The sequence below is a fragment of the Mandrillus leucophaeus genome, unplaced genomic scaffold (assembly GCF_000951045.1).
Source record: "Mandrillus leucophaeus isolate KB7577 unplaced genomic scaffold, Mleu.le_1.0 Scaffold840, whole genome shotgun sequence".
In the NCBI taxonomy this organism is placed as follows: Eukaryota; Metazoa; Chordata; class Mammalia; order Primates; family Cercopithecidae; genus Mandrillus; species Mandrillus leucophaeus.
Window position 1 is genome coordinate 839,102 of NW_012109142.1, and position 18,844 is coordinate 857,945.

The following is an 18,844-nucleotide window of genomic DNA, read 5'->3' on the forward strand; positions in this document are numbered from 1 at the left end:
CAACTGCACCATCATTTTAGACAATGAATCCTCTATTGTGTTAATTTAGGTTGTTTTCAATAATGTCTGTGTATATACATATTATTTCACATGTGTAGAAGTATATATGAAGGATAAATTTCTAAAAGCAGAATAATTAATATTTCTTTGTAAATTGTAATTTTTTCTTATGTAAATTCTCCATTTACATTTCTTTTGTGAATTGTGTGTTCAGTACACAAAGCCATAAAAGAAATATGTAAGTGGTCAGGCACAGTGGCTCATGCCTGTAATCCCAGCACTTTAGGAGGCTGAGGCGGGTGGATTGCCTGAGGTCAGGAGTTCGAGACCAGCCTGACTAACATGATGAAACCCCGTCTCTACTAAAAACAGAAAAATTAGCTGGGCGTGGTGGCGGGTGCCTGTGATCCCAACTACTTCAGAGGCTGAGACAGGAGAATTGCTTGAGCCCGGGAGGCGGAGGTTACCGAGACCGGGCCATTGCTCTCCATCCTGGGCAATAAGAGAGAAACTCCGTCTCAAAAAAAAAGAAATACATAAGTTAAACTTCATCAAAACAGGCATTTTCTGCATGGCAAAATTAAAAATTTTTGTTCTTCTAAAGATACCATTAAGAAAACTAAAAGGTAAGCCATGGACTGGGAAAAAATATTCACAGTACTCATCTTAAACAAAGGGCTTTCATTCTTAGTGTATAAGGAAGCCTTACAAATTCATAATAAAAAGAAGCCAATTTTTTTAAATGGTCAAATTGTTTGAATAGACCTGTCACAATAAAAGATATGTGAACAGCTTGAACAGCTAGTATGCCTATCAAAAGGTAATTATCATTAGACATTAGGAAAATTAAAACTAGAGTGAGACACCAATACGTGACTAAAACTTTGAAGACTGACAGTATCAAACGTTGGCAAGGATGTGGGGCACCAGCAACTCATTCGTGTCTGGTACAAGTGTAAAATAATAATACAATCACTTTGGCAGACTGTTTAGTAGTTTCTTATCAAGTTAAACATATGCTGATTTTTAATCTAACAATTCTACTCCTTGATGTTTAACCAAAATAAATGAATGTAAATAATTTTTTGTTTTTTCTGAGACAGGGTGTCACCCTGTTGCCCAGGTTGGAGTGCAGTGGCACAGTCACTTAGCTAATTTTTGTGATTTTTTGTAGAGATGGGGTTTTGCCATGTTGCTCAGACTGGTCTCAAACTCCTGACCTCAAGGGATCTGCCTGCCTCGACCTCCCAAAGTGCTAGGATTGCAGGTGTGAGCCACCATGCCCAGCTGAAAATATATATTAAAAAACAAAACAAAGCCAAAACAAATTTGCAAACATATATTCAGAGCAGGCACACTTACAAAAGCCAGAAACTGGAAACATCTCTAGTGTTACTGAAAAGGTGAATGGATAAGTACGTGTGGTATATTCATACAATGAAATGCTACTCTGTCATAAAGTGCTAGCAATAAATAAAAAGCAATATGAATGAATTAAAAACATGTGAGTGAAAGAAGCCAAAGACAAAAAATCGTACTGTATGATTCCACATATGGAGTTCTAGAACTGGCAAAACTAATCTATGGTGATACAAATCAAAACACTTGTTATCTATAGGGTGTAGGGAGATTGGAGAAAGGTCACGGGAACTGCCTGTATGGTGGAAATAATTCAGTATCCTCATTGGATTACAAAGGTGTATGCATTTGTCAAACTCAGTAAATTCTACACTTAAAATCTGTAAATTTTATTTATAAATTATACCTGAATTAAGGGAGCAAAACTATCTTTTTAAAAAAGATAAAGTTAAGTGTCTTATAAAAGTATAATCCTTTGCCCCCCACTACTGTGTCATTTTGCAAATCTATTATTCCAGGCAATTTATTCCCCAATTATTTGGAGTAATAAAATCATTTTCTTTTAATTTAAATCAAGTCTTAGTAATTATTAAATTCAGTGATGGATTAATGAATAGAGTTAGGCAGTTAATTTTTTAAATCGTCAGATTTGGTCAGAAATGAGAAATGGTTGATTTAAAATATGACCTAAATCTTGTGCTTGAAGTTGATGTTACATAGAGGATAACTTAGGTGTTTTTACACAAAGTATAGTTCTTAATTAGTAGTATATGATCCATGTGAATCTGATACAAGTCTCAATCATGAGCATCTAAGACAAATGTATCTAGCTCATAGAAACTTTGGAGTTGTAAAAGCAGGTATCTTACATTTCATTAATGAAGACTTTTGGTGATTTTGTTACACTTTTTAATACATCAAAAATAATTGCTTGAAAGGTTCTTTTAAAAGTATTTTGTATCTCCACATACTCTATTTAATTATGTTTATGTGTATGTGAGTCACATTTACAAATTGGCAAACCAACTAGAACGTATTGTTAAATGTAAGTCATCACACGGTAACCCAGCAAAGGTCTAGGGGAATAGCTTGACTTCATGTAAGTAGTTCAGCATTCAGTGCATCAACATAGATCAGTATTATTTTTCCATTAAATTTGAGGTGTTTGATTATTATTTTGTGTTTAAAAAAGATAATTACAACGTGGTGTAGGTGGTATCGTTGGTTTAAAGACGCACGATTTTCTGTACTTGAGTAAATTATTCGTACCTCTCATTTTCAAAAGTTACTGTTGTCTCACTTTTTAACTAATCTGTAATTTATTATGTTTGGCATTGTGTGGGCTTTTTTTGCTTGGATGGTAGCATACAATACTAGTTTTAAAACGTATAAATGCAGTCTTACAAGAAGGGCACACTGATTAGCTGTGCAAATTAGTGATGGTTTGGAAATTATAACAGATTGTATCAACTCTTTCAGACCTCTAGGTAGCAACTAGTTCACTGGGTAAATGTTCTTTAATAGTTATTTATATATATTTTTTCACTACTGCAGAATAGTGCAGTAGTGAATAACATGGACCTAGAGCCAGACTGCTTAAATAGCTTGTGACCTTGGCAAGTTGCTTAACCTCAGTACTTTTTTTTCTTTCTTGTAAAATGGTGATGATAAAAGTATTTCCAGTACTTTATTTGGTGGTTGTAACCAGTGAGTTAAAACATGTAAAGTGCTTAAGACAGCACCTGACATATAGGTAAGTATAAGCTATTGTCATTATTACTATTACTATCATCATCATCATCATCATCATCATTATCATCATTATCAAGATTACCTTTATCCTGAGAAAATGTAACTAAATCTCGGGACCGGGCACGGTGGCTCACACCTGTAATCCCAGCACTTTGGGAGACCAAGGCAGGCAGCTCTCTTGAGGCCAGGAGTTCAAGACCAGCCTGGTCAACATGGCAAAACCCTGTCTCTACTAAAAATACAAAAATTAGCCAGGTGGGCATGATGGCGTGGCCTGTAATCCCAGCTACTTACTTGGGAGGCTGAGGCACAAGAGTCACTTGAACCCGGGAGTCGGAGGTTGCAGTAAGAGAGATTGTGCCACTGCACTCCAGCCTGGGCAAGAGAGTGAGACTCTGTCTCAAAAAAGAGAAAAAAATGTAACTAAATTTGGGCTTTTATTGTGGTAGTAATTTTCAGTGCTAATGATAAGTACTCATATTATTATTTTGTATAGTCTCTTAAAATAGGTAGTTTCAGAAAAATGTTAAATACTGTAATTCATAAGGCAGTGATTATAACAGTCTTGAAAAAGAACGGCAGGTAAGTTTGCATGTCCTATTTGATAATTATAATAGTTATTATTGTATTCTTGCAGTTGTGTTCCAGGGCATGAGCTAATATGGTACATGTGTATGAAAGATGGCACATGGAAAAGGTTGCTTTGTTGTGGAATAGCTATCACCACTCCCCTTTTCTGTTATAGCAGTGGGTGCTCCCAAAGCATCTTACTTGGGTTTTCCTTCCTATTCCAGAGGAACATGGGCCAACTTACTTCTCCTCCTATGTCCATAGTCTGCCTTGACTCGGCTCTCTTTCCCTTTCCTGCTGCATCAGTCCTTGATCTCAGGGTTCCCTGACAGGCCATTTTTAGTACATTTGGAATTATTTAATTGTTTACATGTACAGAATTAGATTTGAAATATGTTAATAGAGAACACATTAACATCTTTTTTCCCTGTATTACCAAAGTTAATTTTTTTCCTTATTTCTACTTTTCAATTATTTAGCATCTGTATTTTAAAATTAAGATTTGCATGCATTTAATCTGCTTGATCTTTAGGTTAATAATCATATATTATGGTTCTTAGTTTGTGAAAATAAAGTTAATTATTGGCTCCAGACACAAAGAAGTATCCTTTAGTTACAGGCCTTTTCCTCTTTGCTTACATGCCCACATCCCCGACCATTCCCCAGATGTCTTACAGATCCATACTTCTTGTATTTCTATTAAGTTCAGGAACATACTGCACACCAGTACTTTCTGGATGACCTCACTCTTTCCAGCCAGTTCTCTCTTCAGGCCATTTGATGTACCATTTCCAGTGGTACTTTCTTTGTTTATTAAATCTGGACTATTCGCCATTGGATTATAGGTTTTCCATCACATGCAAAATTTAAATGAGCAAGATTTTTGGTAAACCATCCTGTGGACACCGGAGGGTTCTTTCTATAGAAGATAGAAACAAACAGTATTTGTTACTGATTGTATAGTTTGTATAATTGCTTAATGTAACTTTACTTTTCTCATTTAAACTTCTAGCTTGGAGATTTCCTTGATTAAGAAGAATGAAGGACTGACCTGGCCAGAGCTAGTAGTTGGAGATAAACAAGGGGAACTTATAAGAGATTCAGCCCAGTGTGCTGCAATTGCTGAACGTTTGATGCATTTGACCTCTGAAGAACTGGTAAGTAGCTGGAATACTAGTGTGACTTTCCAAAGGTCCAAAAATATGTTGTGTGAAGATTATGCCATGCTTTTCAAACATTATTTTGCTTTTCCTAATGTAAAAGATACATATCAGATACTACTGATCTGAGTGATGTTTGAATATGGCTGAAGTTCTAATATTTATTTCTTACACTATGTAAATACATACATGTATGTGTGGTCATGCTATATAGAGAGTTTGCCTGCATCTGTGTATGTGTGTGTATGTATTGTGCGCGCGCTCTCTCTCTCTACATGTATTCTTCAGAAGAATCAACTGACCAGTGCTGGTAGGACAAAAATTATGTTAAAATTTATTTACCAAGAATCTACTTATCACTAAAATTTTTGAGGTGATTTTAGAATTTTGCAAGGATATATGTATCATATATAGTAATTTTTTCTTTGTAATGTAATTAATTGTGATGATTACAGTGACACCACAATACTTAATCATGAGGTTGAATATGTTCCCACTCTGATGACGTGTATGATCATGTTAAGAATGTGAACAAATACAGCAGTACATCAGAATTTTAAATTGTATGTTCATTTTCTAACAATGATATCAGCATATGAAAGATGTCTGGTTTATTGCCATCTTGAATTATAGAGATGAGGAAGACTGTACAAAGTATTGTTTATACTATAATGTTAATCGCATCCTAAGACAGAAAAAAAGGTTTAGAATATTGAAAGTGAATGTCTCTATCAAAAGGAAACATGGCCAGATGGAGAAACCAAGTTTCATGTTTGCCAGTAGTAATTGAAAATTTCAGGAATCACTGAAACTCATATGTAGGACTTCAAAACTTTGATTTCATAGCCCTGTGTACAACAAACCATACAGGCTGCATTGCCTTATATTCACTCATTAAGCAAGTATTATTGTGTTAGGCTCTGGGAATATAATAGCAGTGACAGTATTGGAGATGTGTTTTGAGATTGTAGATAATTGCAGTTAACTACTTTTTAAACTTGATGGTTTCAATTGAATATTAGTGTTTATGAGAAAGTTATTTATGCCTGAACACCAGTGTGTTTGTTACATTTTGAAAAGACAAACATACAATCTTATCTGCAGCTGAAGGCAGTTTGTTTTTCAAATATTCATACTTGCCTTACTGCAGTGGTTAGAATGTCTGCTCCACAGCTATATAGAACTCTCAAATGGTAAAAGCAGACATTCTTGCCTTATTTGTGATCTTGGGGAAAATAATTGACTATTTTATCATTAAGAAGGATAGATTCTTTGTATTACATTGAAAAAACTTTCTTCTGTTTGTAGTGTGCTGAGAATTTTTATCATGAATGATTATAGAATTTTCTGCATTGGTGGGATAAGCCCTTCTTGGTCAGGTTTTTTGTTTTGTGTTGTGTTGTTTTTTACCATCCTTTTCCAGTTTGGATATCTGGGTTATAACTTTGTAAAATGATTAGGGAAGTGTTCTATTTGTAGAAGAGATTGTATAGAACTAGTGTTATGTCTTAAAATGTTTGGTAGAATTTGTCAGTAAAGCAATCTGGACCTTGAGTTTGCTTTTTTGGAAGGCACTTAACTATGGTGCCTTAGTTTTTAATGTTTTTAATTTCTTTTAACAGATATAGATCTGATGTGAGCATCTGTTACCATTGCCTTTGTTTTTCAGTTTTCCATTTCTTAATTTCCATGTTACATGTATTATGTTCTTCCTTTTGTTTACTAGGAATTTATATTGCTTTTTTGTTTTCTATTTTTGAAGGCGATAGCCTAGTTGATTTTTGAATTTTCTGTTCCAGTGAAAGCACTTAATGTTGTACACATCCTTCTAAGCACTACTGTAACTGCATTCTCTAAATTTTTAGCCTACCTTAATTCCATAGGGATTGATTTGATTCGATGCTGGGCTTCAGTCTTTTACATGGCTGATTTATTCCATGTTTATTCTTACACCTAAGGCAAAACTTTTCATTTATCTCAACTGAAAGCCTAGGATGTTTACCAGGGCTTCTCCTACTGTGTGGACTCTGAAGTCTAATTTTTGACTCCCAAGCACTTTAATACCCCAAACTCAGCTTTTTAGCTCCTTATTTGCTGCTTTCCGCTTGTCTTTTTTCAACTCAGTTTAAAAATCAGTAAATGGTCTTTGGAAAGCAACATAGCATTTGCTGTATTGAAGTTTGACCCTTTTCTCTGCAATTTCCTTTTCTCTCTAATCTTGTCCTGTGAAGCACTGGTGATCTTGATAGTCCTGAACTTTTAATTTTTTCTGCTTCTAAAAGTATGGATAATTGGAAGGTGAAGGGAAGGAGAAATCTATAGGGTACTTTCTCTATTCTGTTGGATATAGATACCTCCTTGAGACACTGTGCAGAATGGCATCAACTAACCAGGAGATTGCTGGTGGTGCCGTTACAACCAGTCACAGCAACCATAAGTGTTCCCATTGATACTTAGACTACAGGCAACAGCCACAACTAGGCGGTTCCATATTCCAGCTGGGACATGGACACATGTTGAGGATGTAGATCTTCTAGAACTTCCATCCATTTAGTTTCAGATTCTCTCAGTTCTTTTCATTAAATGTTTAATAACATGAGAATTAACATAACTCTGTATCTTAGCAAACTAGATGTTTATACATTTGGTCAGTTGTAGAATTGTATTTCTGCTATATGCAGATATTGTATAATTTATTGCTTAATTATTGTGATCCTGTTACTCTGTGAGGTATATAAGAACAGACAGTGACCCTTGCATTGAAGCAAGGGAACATTTAAAAATTGCTTTCATGAATTTATTTATGTCTAGTTTAGGCTTATTAACAATATTTCAGTGTTTCTGTTTGGGTAGATATTTGTGTGTGTGTGTGTGTGTGTATGTGTGTGTTTTAGTGGTTCTAGAGGTTACATCTTTGACTTATCACCAACTGTCTTTAAAAACTGTATCACTTCATCTATAATTTAAGAAATTTATATTTTTTCTCTTCTGTTCTTTGTATTATTGTTGTCTTACATTTTATATTCCATTAAAATTAATAATACATTGCTATTTTAGCTATAGTCAATAATTCTCTTTTAAAAGAGATTAAAAATGTGAAAAAAAGGTTTTTCTTTTACTCTTATATTTGCCTTTTCATCTATTCTGTATTTCTTTGTGTTGATTGACATTTTCATCTGATGTTATTTTTTTCTGGCTGGAGAGCTTCTTTTAGCATTTTTTTCTAGTGTGGATTTGCTGGTGATAAATTCTCCCAGCTTTTTTCTGCAAAAATATTTCTCTTTTCTTCCCTTTTCTAAAGTTATTTTTGTTATGTATATAATTCAGCGTTGACAGGTTTTTTTTTTTTTTTTTAATCTTACACATTCAAATATACACCATTGTATTCTGGCCTACGTAGTTTCTGATGAGAAGTCAGCTGTCTTTTACATCTTTATTCCTCTGTAAATAATGTATCTTTTCCTCCCCTGTCTGCTTTTAGGAATTTGTTTATTACTGCTTTTCAGAAATTTACTTATAATGTGACTTACTGTGGTTTCTGATTTTTAAAAAAAATATTTGTTGTGCTTTGGAGTTCTTCGACATTCTGAAGAGTTGGCCATTACTTATTCACAATTTTTTCCCCATTCTTCTTGCCCTCCTCCAATTACCCATATGCTAGACCATTTGATATTGTTCCACAGATCACTGAGTTTCTCTGTTTTTATGTTTTGTCTTTGTGCTTCATTTTGTAGTCACTATTGCTATTTTTCAAGCTCACTGGTCTTTTGTCCTGCAATGTCTAATCAGCTGTCTGTCATATCTGTTTTGTTTTTCATTTCAGATTTGTGTTTTTATATCTAGAAGTTCAGTATGGTTCTTTTCTTTCATCTCTCACTTTCTCATGTTTATGTTTTCCTTTACATCTTTGAGTATATAGAGCATGTTTATAATACGTGTTTTCATATCCTTTTCTGCTGACTTCGTCATTCTGTTATTTCTGTTTGTGTGATTATGATTTTATTGGTCATGGGTTTGCAATTCATTTTTAATTACTGCTGTAACCTTAACATTTTTAAAGATGAAGAAACCCATTCCCTTGTTTATTTGTTTTACTTATTTACTTATTTTATTTTCTGGACTAAGAATCCAAATCCAGATAAAGAAAAACCACCTTGCAATGCTCAAGAGTTAGAAGAATGTGATATTTTCTTTGAAGAGAGCTCCAGTTTGTGCAGATTTGATGGCAGTACATTAAAAACTACTCATGTGGTAAGTTACTGTTATTAATATTTTTATAAAATTTTGTCAGTAGTTAACTCAGATGATGATTGGCCTGTATATGTTTTTCAAAGATACTTGATTAGCAGTTATTGGCTTTGATAAGTCTCATCACTCTGTCAAGTAGCATCTTTTCATACACTCAGTAAAACAGTGTTGTATAGTTTTGGTACCACTTTATATTGATATTTTTCAATTTGCGCTTTTCTGGATGGGTTTTTCATATATAATTGTGACCCTATAATGTATAATAACTTCACATTTTTTTTTTTCATTCAACATTATGAACTTAAGCGTTTCCTCATGTTATTTAAATGTCTGGTTTAATGGTTGGATTATACTATGATGTTAGTCATGTCTGCATGTAGTGATTCTACCCATTACAATAAGTAATAGCTTTTTAAAAATACATTATGATGATGCTATTTTTAAAAATCTCTGTTATATGAAGCCTTTTCTATTTCCAGGGAAATTTATCTAATAACAAGTTACAGAATTCAAATTAATGAATCATAAGCCTCTGACAAATTGATTACCACTTATATTTTTATTAGTAAAGATTGCAGTTATTGCCTGATTCACTGCATCTCCACCTTCACTTTTTTGTTTAATCATTACTAATTGGTGTGCAGAATAAACCTGTGCCATTTTTTTTTAACTGTCAACTATTTCATGTAATAACTATTTCTTTTGTGAAGTTTTTATTTGTCTTAGTGTTTCTTACCAATTTGTATGACGTGTTTTAAATTTGAATAATGCTTCTATATCAAGTGAGTTAATTTTTTTCTTCTTTTTCTGTTTTGGAATATTTTTATTCAACTCATTAATTCATCTGGAATTTGTTTTTCCTTTTCTCTCTTGTGTGCCATATATATATTTCACACCCTGCCCCCCCTAAAAAAATGTACACTGTGTTTACAAGCTTTGACAGATTTGTATTAAGATACTGAAGAAGACTGCCTGGAGTGACTTGATGCAGTAGATGTAGAATTTTTTGTTTGTTTGTTTTAATTTAGAACCTTATTAGACCTTCCTTCTTAGGGGAATCCTTAACCATTAGTTATTACTGCTAAGTGTGTGTTTCATGGAGTTGTTTCTGTGAGCAGGGTGTCTCAGCCAATTGGTGGCTAACTTAGAGCTGTGCATATAGAAATTAGTGTTATTACTGAAACCAGAAGGAAATTTGGGAGACTCATTCCAAGCAAAAGCAACAGAGGAGATTGAGAGCAACTTGGTCTTTTGTTTCTGTTTTTAGACTTGTTAGTCTTTGATACAGGTTTCAAAGGCTGTGTTTTCAAGAAAACCCTGAGAAATTTCTGCCAAGTGTGCCCTGATGTTTCTTTGTTATGTAGAGGTTTGGGGGAAAGTGTATTCTACCAGAATTCATGTAACCGAAGTTAAAAGTGTCATGGGAAGCTGGTTTACCAGGTCTGAGTTCTGGCCCAACATCTTACTGACTGAAAGGAAATATAACTGTTCTTCTCACTCGCTGTCCCTTCCTGGTATTTTTGGATACTTACCAGCTTTCTTTAATGGCTGAACGTTAATTAGTACTCAAAGAAGTTGTAAAATGAGCATTTCTAGTTATACCTACGTGGATAAACGAGGTGGAATGGCATAGGACCAATGGCTAGGCAGAAGTACCATTTGAAGCTGTATCAAAATTAAATATTTGCTTTTACAATTAATTTCTATCTCTGCACTGCTCTCTTCCTTACCATGCTTTAACACTAGTAAGTTCTAAAAAGCACATGGATGACATTTTACCAGTGTCCTCAACACCTACCAAATGTTCTGATTCATGATAGTTGCTTAATATATTTCTTTACAATTATCTTTTAGTGACAGTCATTAAATTTTAAAAAATTGTTTTAGGTCCATCTTGGATCTCAAGAAATGACTGTCTTTCATTTTCTCCCTCCTCAATTAATCTTCTAATTGAAGAGTAAGCAGTATTCTTAGTCAGATTATTATATCCAGGCTGGGTACTGGTCAAAACCCCAGATTATCAGAGCTGTTTCAAGTTTTTAGGAGTTTTACTTCCTAGCTGTTGTTTAGTTTTGACATAACCTTATAGATGATTCCCTGAATTGTGATAAATAAGAGCCATCACATAGCTACTCTTCTCTTTGTTACCTTGGGTTAAATTTTAGAGAACCAGTTTCAGGCGTGACTGATAGAAGCCTCTTGAATCTGACTAACTGGAGATTATTTGTTCTAATAATGAAGAATCTGGTTGTTGTTCTTAACGTTATACTTTTAGGTGCTATAACTCTTAGATACTGTTTTCTGCCAAACTTTTACAGGGAAGGCAGCTGTATCTTAGGTGTCATAAAATGCTGTGGTTTAAACTTAGCTTCCCTGAAAATTTCAGTTCATCTTAGTACTCCTAAATAGTGTTGATCAGTAGTTTAATGATGGCAACTGAGATACTCCCAGTTAATGATACCTTTCTTCATTTCTTATGTTTGAGTATATTAATTAAAACCAAGGAATGACAAAATAAAAGCATTATTACTGATACATTACAGTACAAAAGCTTAGTGGATCTACGTACTGAGTCCTAGAATTTAGCAGATTTACCTGTAGTCACAGGCAATGTTAAATCAGCTCTGGCTGCCCCTAGAGGGACAGTTGAAAACTCTTATTTCCTGAGGCCTCTAGCTCCTTATATGAAAAAGTGATAGAACTGAGAAGAATATACCGATTTTTCTTACATTTACCGATCAAATGTGACTTCACTCCTCAGGAATTTATAAAAGCTAGAATGTTATAGCAGTGGATCTTCTCAGTGTCGTAGATCAAGAGTGGGGAAGAAGTCTAATATATAATAAACAGGGACAGTCTTTCCAACTTCAAAGAAATTCCATATTTCATCTTCTTCATTTTACGGATTTATTAAGACAAACTGAGATAGATGGAGTTTATATGGGATCAAAGAGAGAGTCAGTAGTGGAAACTAGATCTCTTGGACTGCCAGTATGCTTTCCCTAATTTTCCCTAAACCAACAGGATCATAAATTTCTCTTTGGAGATCCTAAGCTACTACAGTTCGTCCTTCCTTCTGAATAAATACAGTTAGTCTTACTTCTGTGTTCCTAAGGAATGTGAACAATAGATTTTTGTGGTAAGCAGTTTCTATCCTCAGAAACTTAAGAAATAAACAAACAATCCTTCATTGTACCATAGCTTTTATTTGATGAGACATTTCCAGCATTTTGTACATACCTTTTTAACTAATCACATTTCAAAGTTTAATTGCTGGTTTAACTTCAATTAGTGTATAATTAAACTAAAGATTCTTATCTTTGTTTCAGTTGGATTTGAAACCAAACTTTCTTTTTACCATAAGCCCTTTATGGTAGAACAATTTTTATTCCTTTGAGTATACACACAGTAATGGGATTGCTGGGTCAAATGATAACTCTGCTCTGAGTTCTTTGAGAAATCTCCAAACTACTTTCCACAATAGCTAACTAATTTACATTCCCATTAGCAGTATATAAGCATTCTCTTTTCTCCCCCATGTCACCAGCATGTTTTTTTCTTTTTACTTTTTAATAATGGCCATTCTGACTCATGTGAGATCCTAAACACTGAATACATATGGACACACAAATGAAAACAACAGACACCAGAGCCTACTTGAGGGTGGAGGGAGGAGGATGAGGATTGAAAAACTACCTGTCGGGAACTATACTTATTACCTGGTTGGCGAAATAATCTGTACACCAAACCCCCATGACACGCAGTTTACCTATGTAGCAAACGTGCACCTGTACCCCGAACATAAAAGTTAAAAATTATAAGCATTTTGATTTTTATATTATTAATTTTTATACAGACAAAAATGCAGTGAAGTAAAAATGCATAAACATATATGTAGAATGGATACTCATGCAATGCTTGAAATTTGAAATTACCTTACATGGGAAGGTTAGTATATTCCCTAAGAGTTTTAGAAAATAATGCTATAATAAAAAGGTCAGAACTCTATGTTTTAAGTGACAAATATCCCAAAATATGTTTCCTTTAAAGACATGGACATTAGGGTTAGAATTGCCATTTGGAAAATAAAATGTTAAGTAAATGAAGCAGCACAATAAAAGAAATATTAAATATCAGAACTGAATATTTAATATTTCTCTGAAATATTAAATTGGTCACTAAAGTGTAAAGTGCGAATCAGAATTCAGATAGAATTGAAGATGAATTATTTTTACTTCTATCTAAGAGCTGTCAAAATGTTAGCCTCTGGCCATATGGTGACTGTTGAGCAATTGAAATGTCGCTAGTCTGAATTGAAATGTGCTATAAATGTAAAATACACAACCAGATTTTGAAAATATGAAATACATAAAACATAAAATATTACTAATTAATTTTTATGTTGAAATAATAATCATTTGGATATGTTTGGTTAAATAAAATACATTACTCAAGTTAATTTATCCAGTTTCTTTTTATGCTTAAATATGGCTCCTAGAAAATTTAAAATTATGTATGTGGCTCCCATTTTATTTCTGTTGGACAACACTGATCTGTAGTAATCAAATTATATAGACTTGAATGACCAGAAGGCGATAGGATATTTTTAAGTATTAGATTATGGTGAATTTCTTAGATCAGATGATATTTATCTATTGCTTAAGACAGGGGTCCCAACCACCCAGGCCACGGACCTTACAGGTCCCTGGCCTGTTAGGAACCTGGTCGCACAGCAGGAGGTGAGCAGTGGATGAGCTCCGCATCCTGTCAGATCAGCAGCAGCCTTAGATTCTCATAGTAGTGCTATTGTGAACTGTGCATGCGAAGGATCTAGGTTATGCAGTCCTTATGAGACTAATGCCCAATGATCTGAGGTTTCATCCTGGAACCTCCACACACCCCCGCCTTTGTCCGTGAAAAAATTGTCTTCATGAAACGAGTCCCTGGTGCCAAAAAAGTTGGGGACCACTGGCTTAAGATATAAAATTGAAGCACCTGAAAGAATATTTGTAACTTTTAAATAAACTCATCAAGACAGGAAGAAAAAGAGTTACAAACAGAAAATAATTAAGTTAATGTCATTATGAAAGGAAGTAGGAAGAGCAAGTGCTGTATATTATTAATCCTTTCAAGAGGATATTAAGGATAGAATCAGAAGTTATTAGAGCATTTATAATAGTGTAAATAGTTATGATAGTTTAAAAAACGTTTAAAAAGTACCTAAACCAGTGGTTTTTGGTCTCAGGACCCCTTTACGTTCTTTTTTTTCCCTCCATATTTTATTAAACTATTTGGAAATGGAAATTTTAAATTATTATAAAAAACAGAATTATCCGTTACAAAAAAAGTCATTCAGAGTAATGAATAATCAAGTAATTTCATGTAAACGGCATTTTTATGAAACAAAATTGTTTAATTACAAACCGTTCATTTGTAATTAAAATTAGTATGTTAGAGGATTTGACATTTATTTTTTAATCAGGTTAAACTTTGTCCTTGCAGTTATGTTTGACTAATTAATTAGTATTCTTAGCAAGCCTTTTAACCACCCAGTGGGTTTACTTTGCCTGCCTTTACCTCCTTCAGCTTTTTGGTGTACTTAGTTTTTATAGTTGGATTATATTTATCAAAATGTATCATATTAAAAATTAAGAAATTTTAAAAGTATTCATTTAAAAATAATAACCTATATTTAACATAAATAATATTTTCTAATGAAAATTAGGACATTTTCCAGAATAATAAAAAAAAAAGGAATGTCATTGTTTTACATTTTTGCAGATCTCTCTAATGGCTGCATTAATATAGTTGAATCTTTATATCTGCTTCTGCATTCAATCTCTTGCGATATACTGCGGTTGAAATATATTCAGATTCCTATAGATATATAATTGGAAAGAGAGGGGTATTTAATTAACATTTGTAGTTAATGGTGAGTTTTTTCCTTTGATATTACACCAAAATTTGACGTGCCCATTTCTTAAATACTAGTTGCAATGTAAACTTTTCATGCTCTGTTACTTTAAAATCAGTTGCTTTTTGAGACACTTTGAATGGATGTTTTACGCATGACAACAATTTGGAAATATTGCTTCTCTGAGTTATGCAGACTTTCCAAATGCTAATCTATTTTATTATTCAATATAAACCGATACACACGTAAGTGTTTGTTAATATACCACTAATCTCACCGGAAGAGTGTTTTAAGGATTGGCAGGCTGTCATCCTCATGGTGATAAATACGAGTTCTTCAAAATTCTAAGTTTTGTTCAAAAGCTGAAATTTTGTCATTGGCAACAAATACTTTTGGGTGTTCTCCTTGAAGTGATAGACTTCAGTCATTTACTTTGGGAAAATGTTTGCCAAATCTCAGTTCAGAATAGCCATAGTTTGTCAACTGTTGTTTCAGGTGAAAATCCTGTTCCATGAAAAAATAGCCATTTCAGTGTTTGCAACTCAAACGATTCCCAAGTGCTTTTCCTTGAGACAACCATGGTACTTTAGTATGCAGCAGAACTGCTTTATGTGTGCTTCCCATTTAATCATGCAGAATACTAAAAAGACATGTACTCAAGAGTCAAGATTTAATAAAATTAATCATTTTTCTTCCTCAAGGACATTTTAAAGTGAAACTGGCCTTTTCTTTACAGCGAGTACATGGCAGTGAAGAATGTAGCAACTTCAGGTAATTACTAGTATCTGGTGCTATTATTTGCAATAATTTATGCTCTCACGCCAGCAATTTTACCTACTTTTTCTTTTGTATCATCCATACAAATTTAAAAATAGGGAGAAAGCAATTTACATCCTAGTATTATTATGAAAATAGTTTTAAGTCTATGGACCCCCTGAAGGTATCTCCCAGCACCCCCCTCCCCAACCCAATAGGGTTCTTCTGCATATCATACTTTGAAAGTAGCTTGTCTAAAACAGAGATTGTGTGTGTATACCATTCACACAGTAACAGCACTAATTCTTAGAAAGTTACTTAAGAACTGTGAAGGTTCTGAGATTTTACCACATTTACAGGCTAACAAGTTAACCTGCCAGTTTAATGGATGCTGGTAGGAGACAGGAAATTACTGGATTGGAGACTTTATTACTTTGCACAGTAAACAGCATAAACATTAGCATATTTGCACCAATTTCTCAAGTCTAAAATTCCCACTGGATAGAACAGATGGGTCCAGATGGATTCCCACCTACATCAGTAGGTTGTATTACAGGAGAGAAAACTTGAGCTTAGGGAACTTGAGTCTACTATAATGATCAGTTAGCATGTCTACCCGCTTATTGTCATAAACATTTTGCCTATAGTACTGGAGGGAGACACTCTATCTTCTAAGGCTATTCATTATGCAAACATCCTTGTGTGAACAAAGTTCTTTGAAAAGGAATTTGGAGGAAAGAGACTATTCCAGCGAACAATTTGCAGACTGAGGAGATGTAGCCTTAGGCAGCTTTCAGTGTAAAATGAAGGTGTGTTCTAGAGAACAAAGAGAGGTTCAGTGTTTCTTTTCTTTGAGACAGAGTCTCACTCTGTCCCCCCAGGCTGGAGTGCATTGGCATGATCTCGGCTCACTGCAACCTTTGCCTCCCGTGTTCAAGCGATTCTCCTGCCTCAGCCTCCCAAGTAGCTGGGATTACAGGCGCCCACCACTATGCCCAGCTAATTTTTTGTATTTTTAGTAGGGACAAGGTTTCACCATGTTGGCCAGGCTGGTCCCAAACTCTTGACCTCGTGATTTGCCCACCTTGGCCTCCCAAAGTCCTGGGATTACAGGCATGAGCCACCGCACCTGGCCAGGTTCAGGTTTTATAGCAAAAGTTCCTGCCCAGGTTCCGAAGCAGATCTGTTTATGCAAATGAATGAATGGCAGCTTAGTTCTGATCCGTCAGCACAGCTGAGCCCCTTGGTCAATATAGCTGAGCCATGATTGATTGATTTACTTTGGAAAAATGTTTGCCAAATACCCAATTCTGAATAACCATAGTTTGAGCTGAATAACCACAGCTGAGACCTGATTGACTGGGGCAGGTGAACTCTGATTGGTTGGTTTTCAAGCATAAAACCAGAAGTCTCTGTCAAATGTTTCTTTCTAATAGTGAATGATGGGTGAGGGGATTCTGGCTGCAGTTTATTTTGGCACCAACAATAGGAACTGGTTTGGCTTGGTTGTAGAAAAGGAGGTCTTGTCATACTTTTACAAAGTCTTTCTGAGAACTCAATAGGTGACCACTTCCTCACCCAGCCATGGCTGCCTGCTTCTGTTTTAACTTTGAGCACTTCAGCCATGGGAGTCCATTTGTCTATCAACTGGGGGCATTAGCATTTGGAAAGGTAGTAGAGAGTAAAGAGCAGTCAGTATGTCTGCTTTCAAAACATACAGAAGTTAAAGAGACATGCAGAATTAACTTACAACAATACGAAGTAAAACCACATATAAAGGTATTTGAATTTTCTTTTTCTTGGTAGATTCCTTTAGCCCATAGAGAGTGGCGGAAGTGAGTAGTCTATTTTCTTGCCCTTATATTTTGATAACTGAAAGAAGTTTTTACTGTAAAGATACTTGTTGCAACAGTAATTGCTGTTCATAACACCATGTAATGCAGTGCTCCATACCGGTGTGTGTATGTGCACTAGTATAGATGTGTATGTATAGGTATATATTATACTTCTTTATGGTATGTACTAGCCCTCACTCATATATAGTGAGGCCCTATGAGTCCTGAGGGCCTATGAGTCCTATTTGAAGAAAATTTACATTTAGAAAAATAATTAAACCATGTAAATTATGTTGGTATGAAGGCATTTTAATAAAATTTAAGTAGAAGTCTTTTATAAAAAATACATATTGCTTAAATAGCATTAATGTAAATCAAAATAAACAATCCATGTTTTTGTGTTTTATGTTTTCTAGATCTCATCTCCTAACTACTTCTCCTTATGCCTTTTTCCTCTTGCCCAAGAGAGCTGTCCTAAATGTCTAATATTTCATTGTTAATATTTATTACTGATATGTTTAACAGTCATTGTTAATTACATTGGGTATTCTTTTGTGACTTTTTTTCTTTAAGTTTGTGAGGGTCAACCACATTGTCATGTGTAGCTGAGTTTCATTTGTTTTGACCCTTACATAGTTTTCATCATGTATATATATGTAATGTATTCATTCTAGTGTGGATTTTTCATTTTCTTGATCTAGCAGTGCTAATGTTAACCTTTTTGAAACTTTCACCTTGTCCTTGTGTAATTTTTAGGTCTATAACAATACTGTAGGTTCAATTTATAGCCTACTGTTTAAAAATTAATATTGCCATAAGCATTTTACCTATTGGTCCATATTTTTGAAACACTAATATGCTGCATGCTGTCATATAGGCTTATACCACAATTTAATCAATTATCTAATGGATTTCTGTTTCCCCTAGATTTTAAAAAATATAAATATAATCATTTAAAATACCCCTCTCCATGTATTTTTTTCATTATCTTAGAGTCTTGGGCTTGGATTAAAGTGCTTTACAAATATTGCAGAAGTTACCTGTCACCACTTTTAATGTAACCATGCCAACATTGAGCAAATAAATGTATACGGTGCTTACATTCAATTTTGGAGACTATTGGTAATCAAGACAGTCTCTACTTTTAAAACATACAGTCAAGTGGGGAACAAGCATGTAAATAAGTATTCGTAACAATAATTATAGTGTACGAAAGTGAGGAAAGAGAGTTGTATCAAACAAATATTGCA

The 18,844-nt window shown here is 34.2% G+C and overlaps 1 protein-coding gene across 2 annotated transcripts in view; it reads left to right on the forward strand.

Annotated features, from left to right (window-relative positions):
- Positions 1-18,844, forward strand: part of NUDCD1 (NudC domain containing 1) — a 92,145-nt gene that overhangs the window by 53,165 nt on the left and 20,136 nt on the right. For both annotated transcript variants that reach the window (XM_011968373.1, XM_011968374.1), the window contains exons 7-8: positions 4,694-4,838; positions 8,967-9,092. In XM_011968373.1, coding sequence (XP_011823763.1) covers positions 4,694-4,838; positions 8,967-9,092 — 271 coding nt within the window. The remainder of the gene's footprint in view (positions 1-4,693; positions 4,839-8,966; positions 9,093-18,844) is intronic.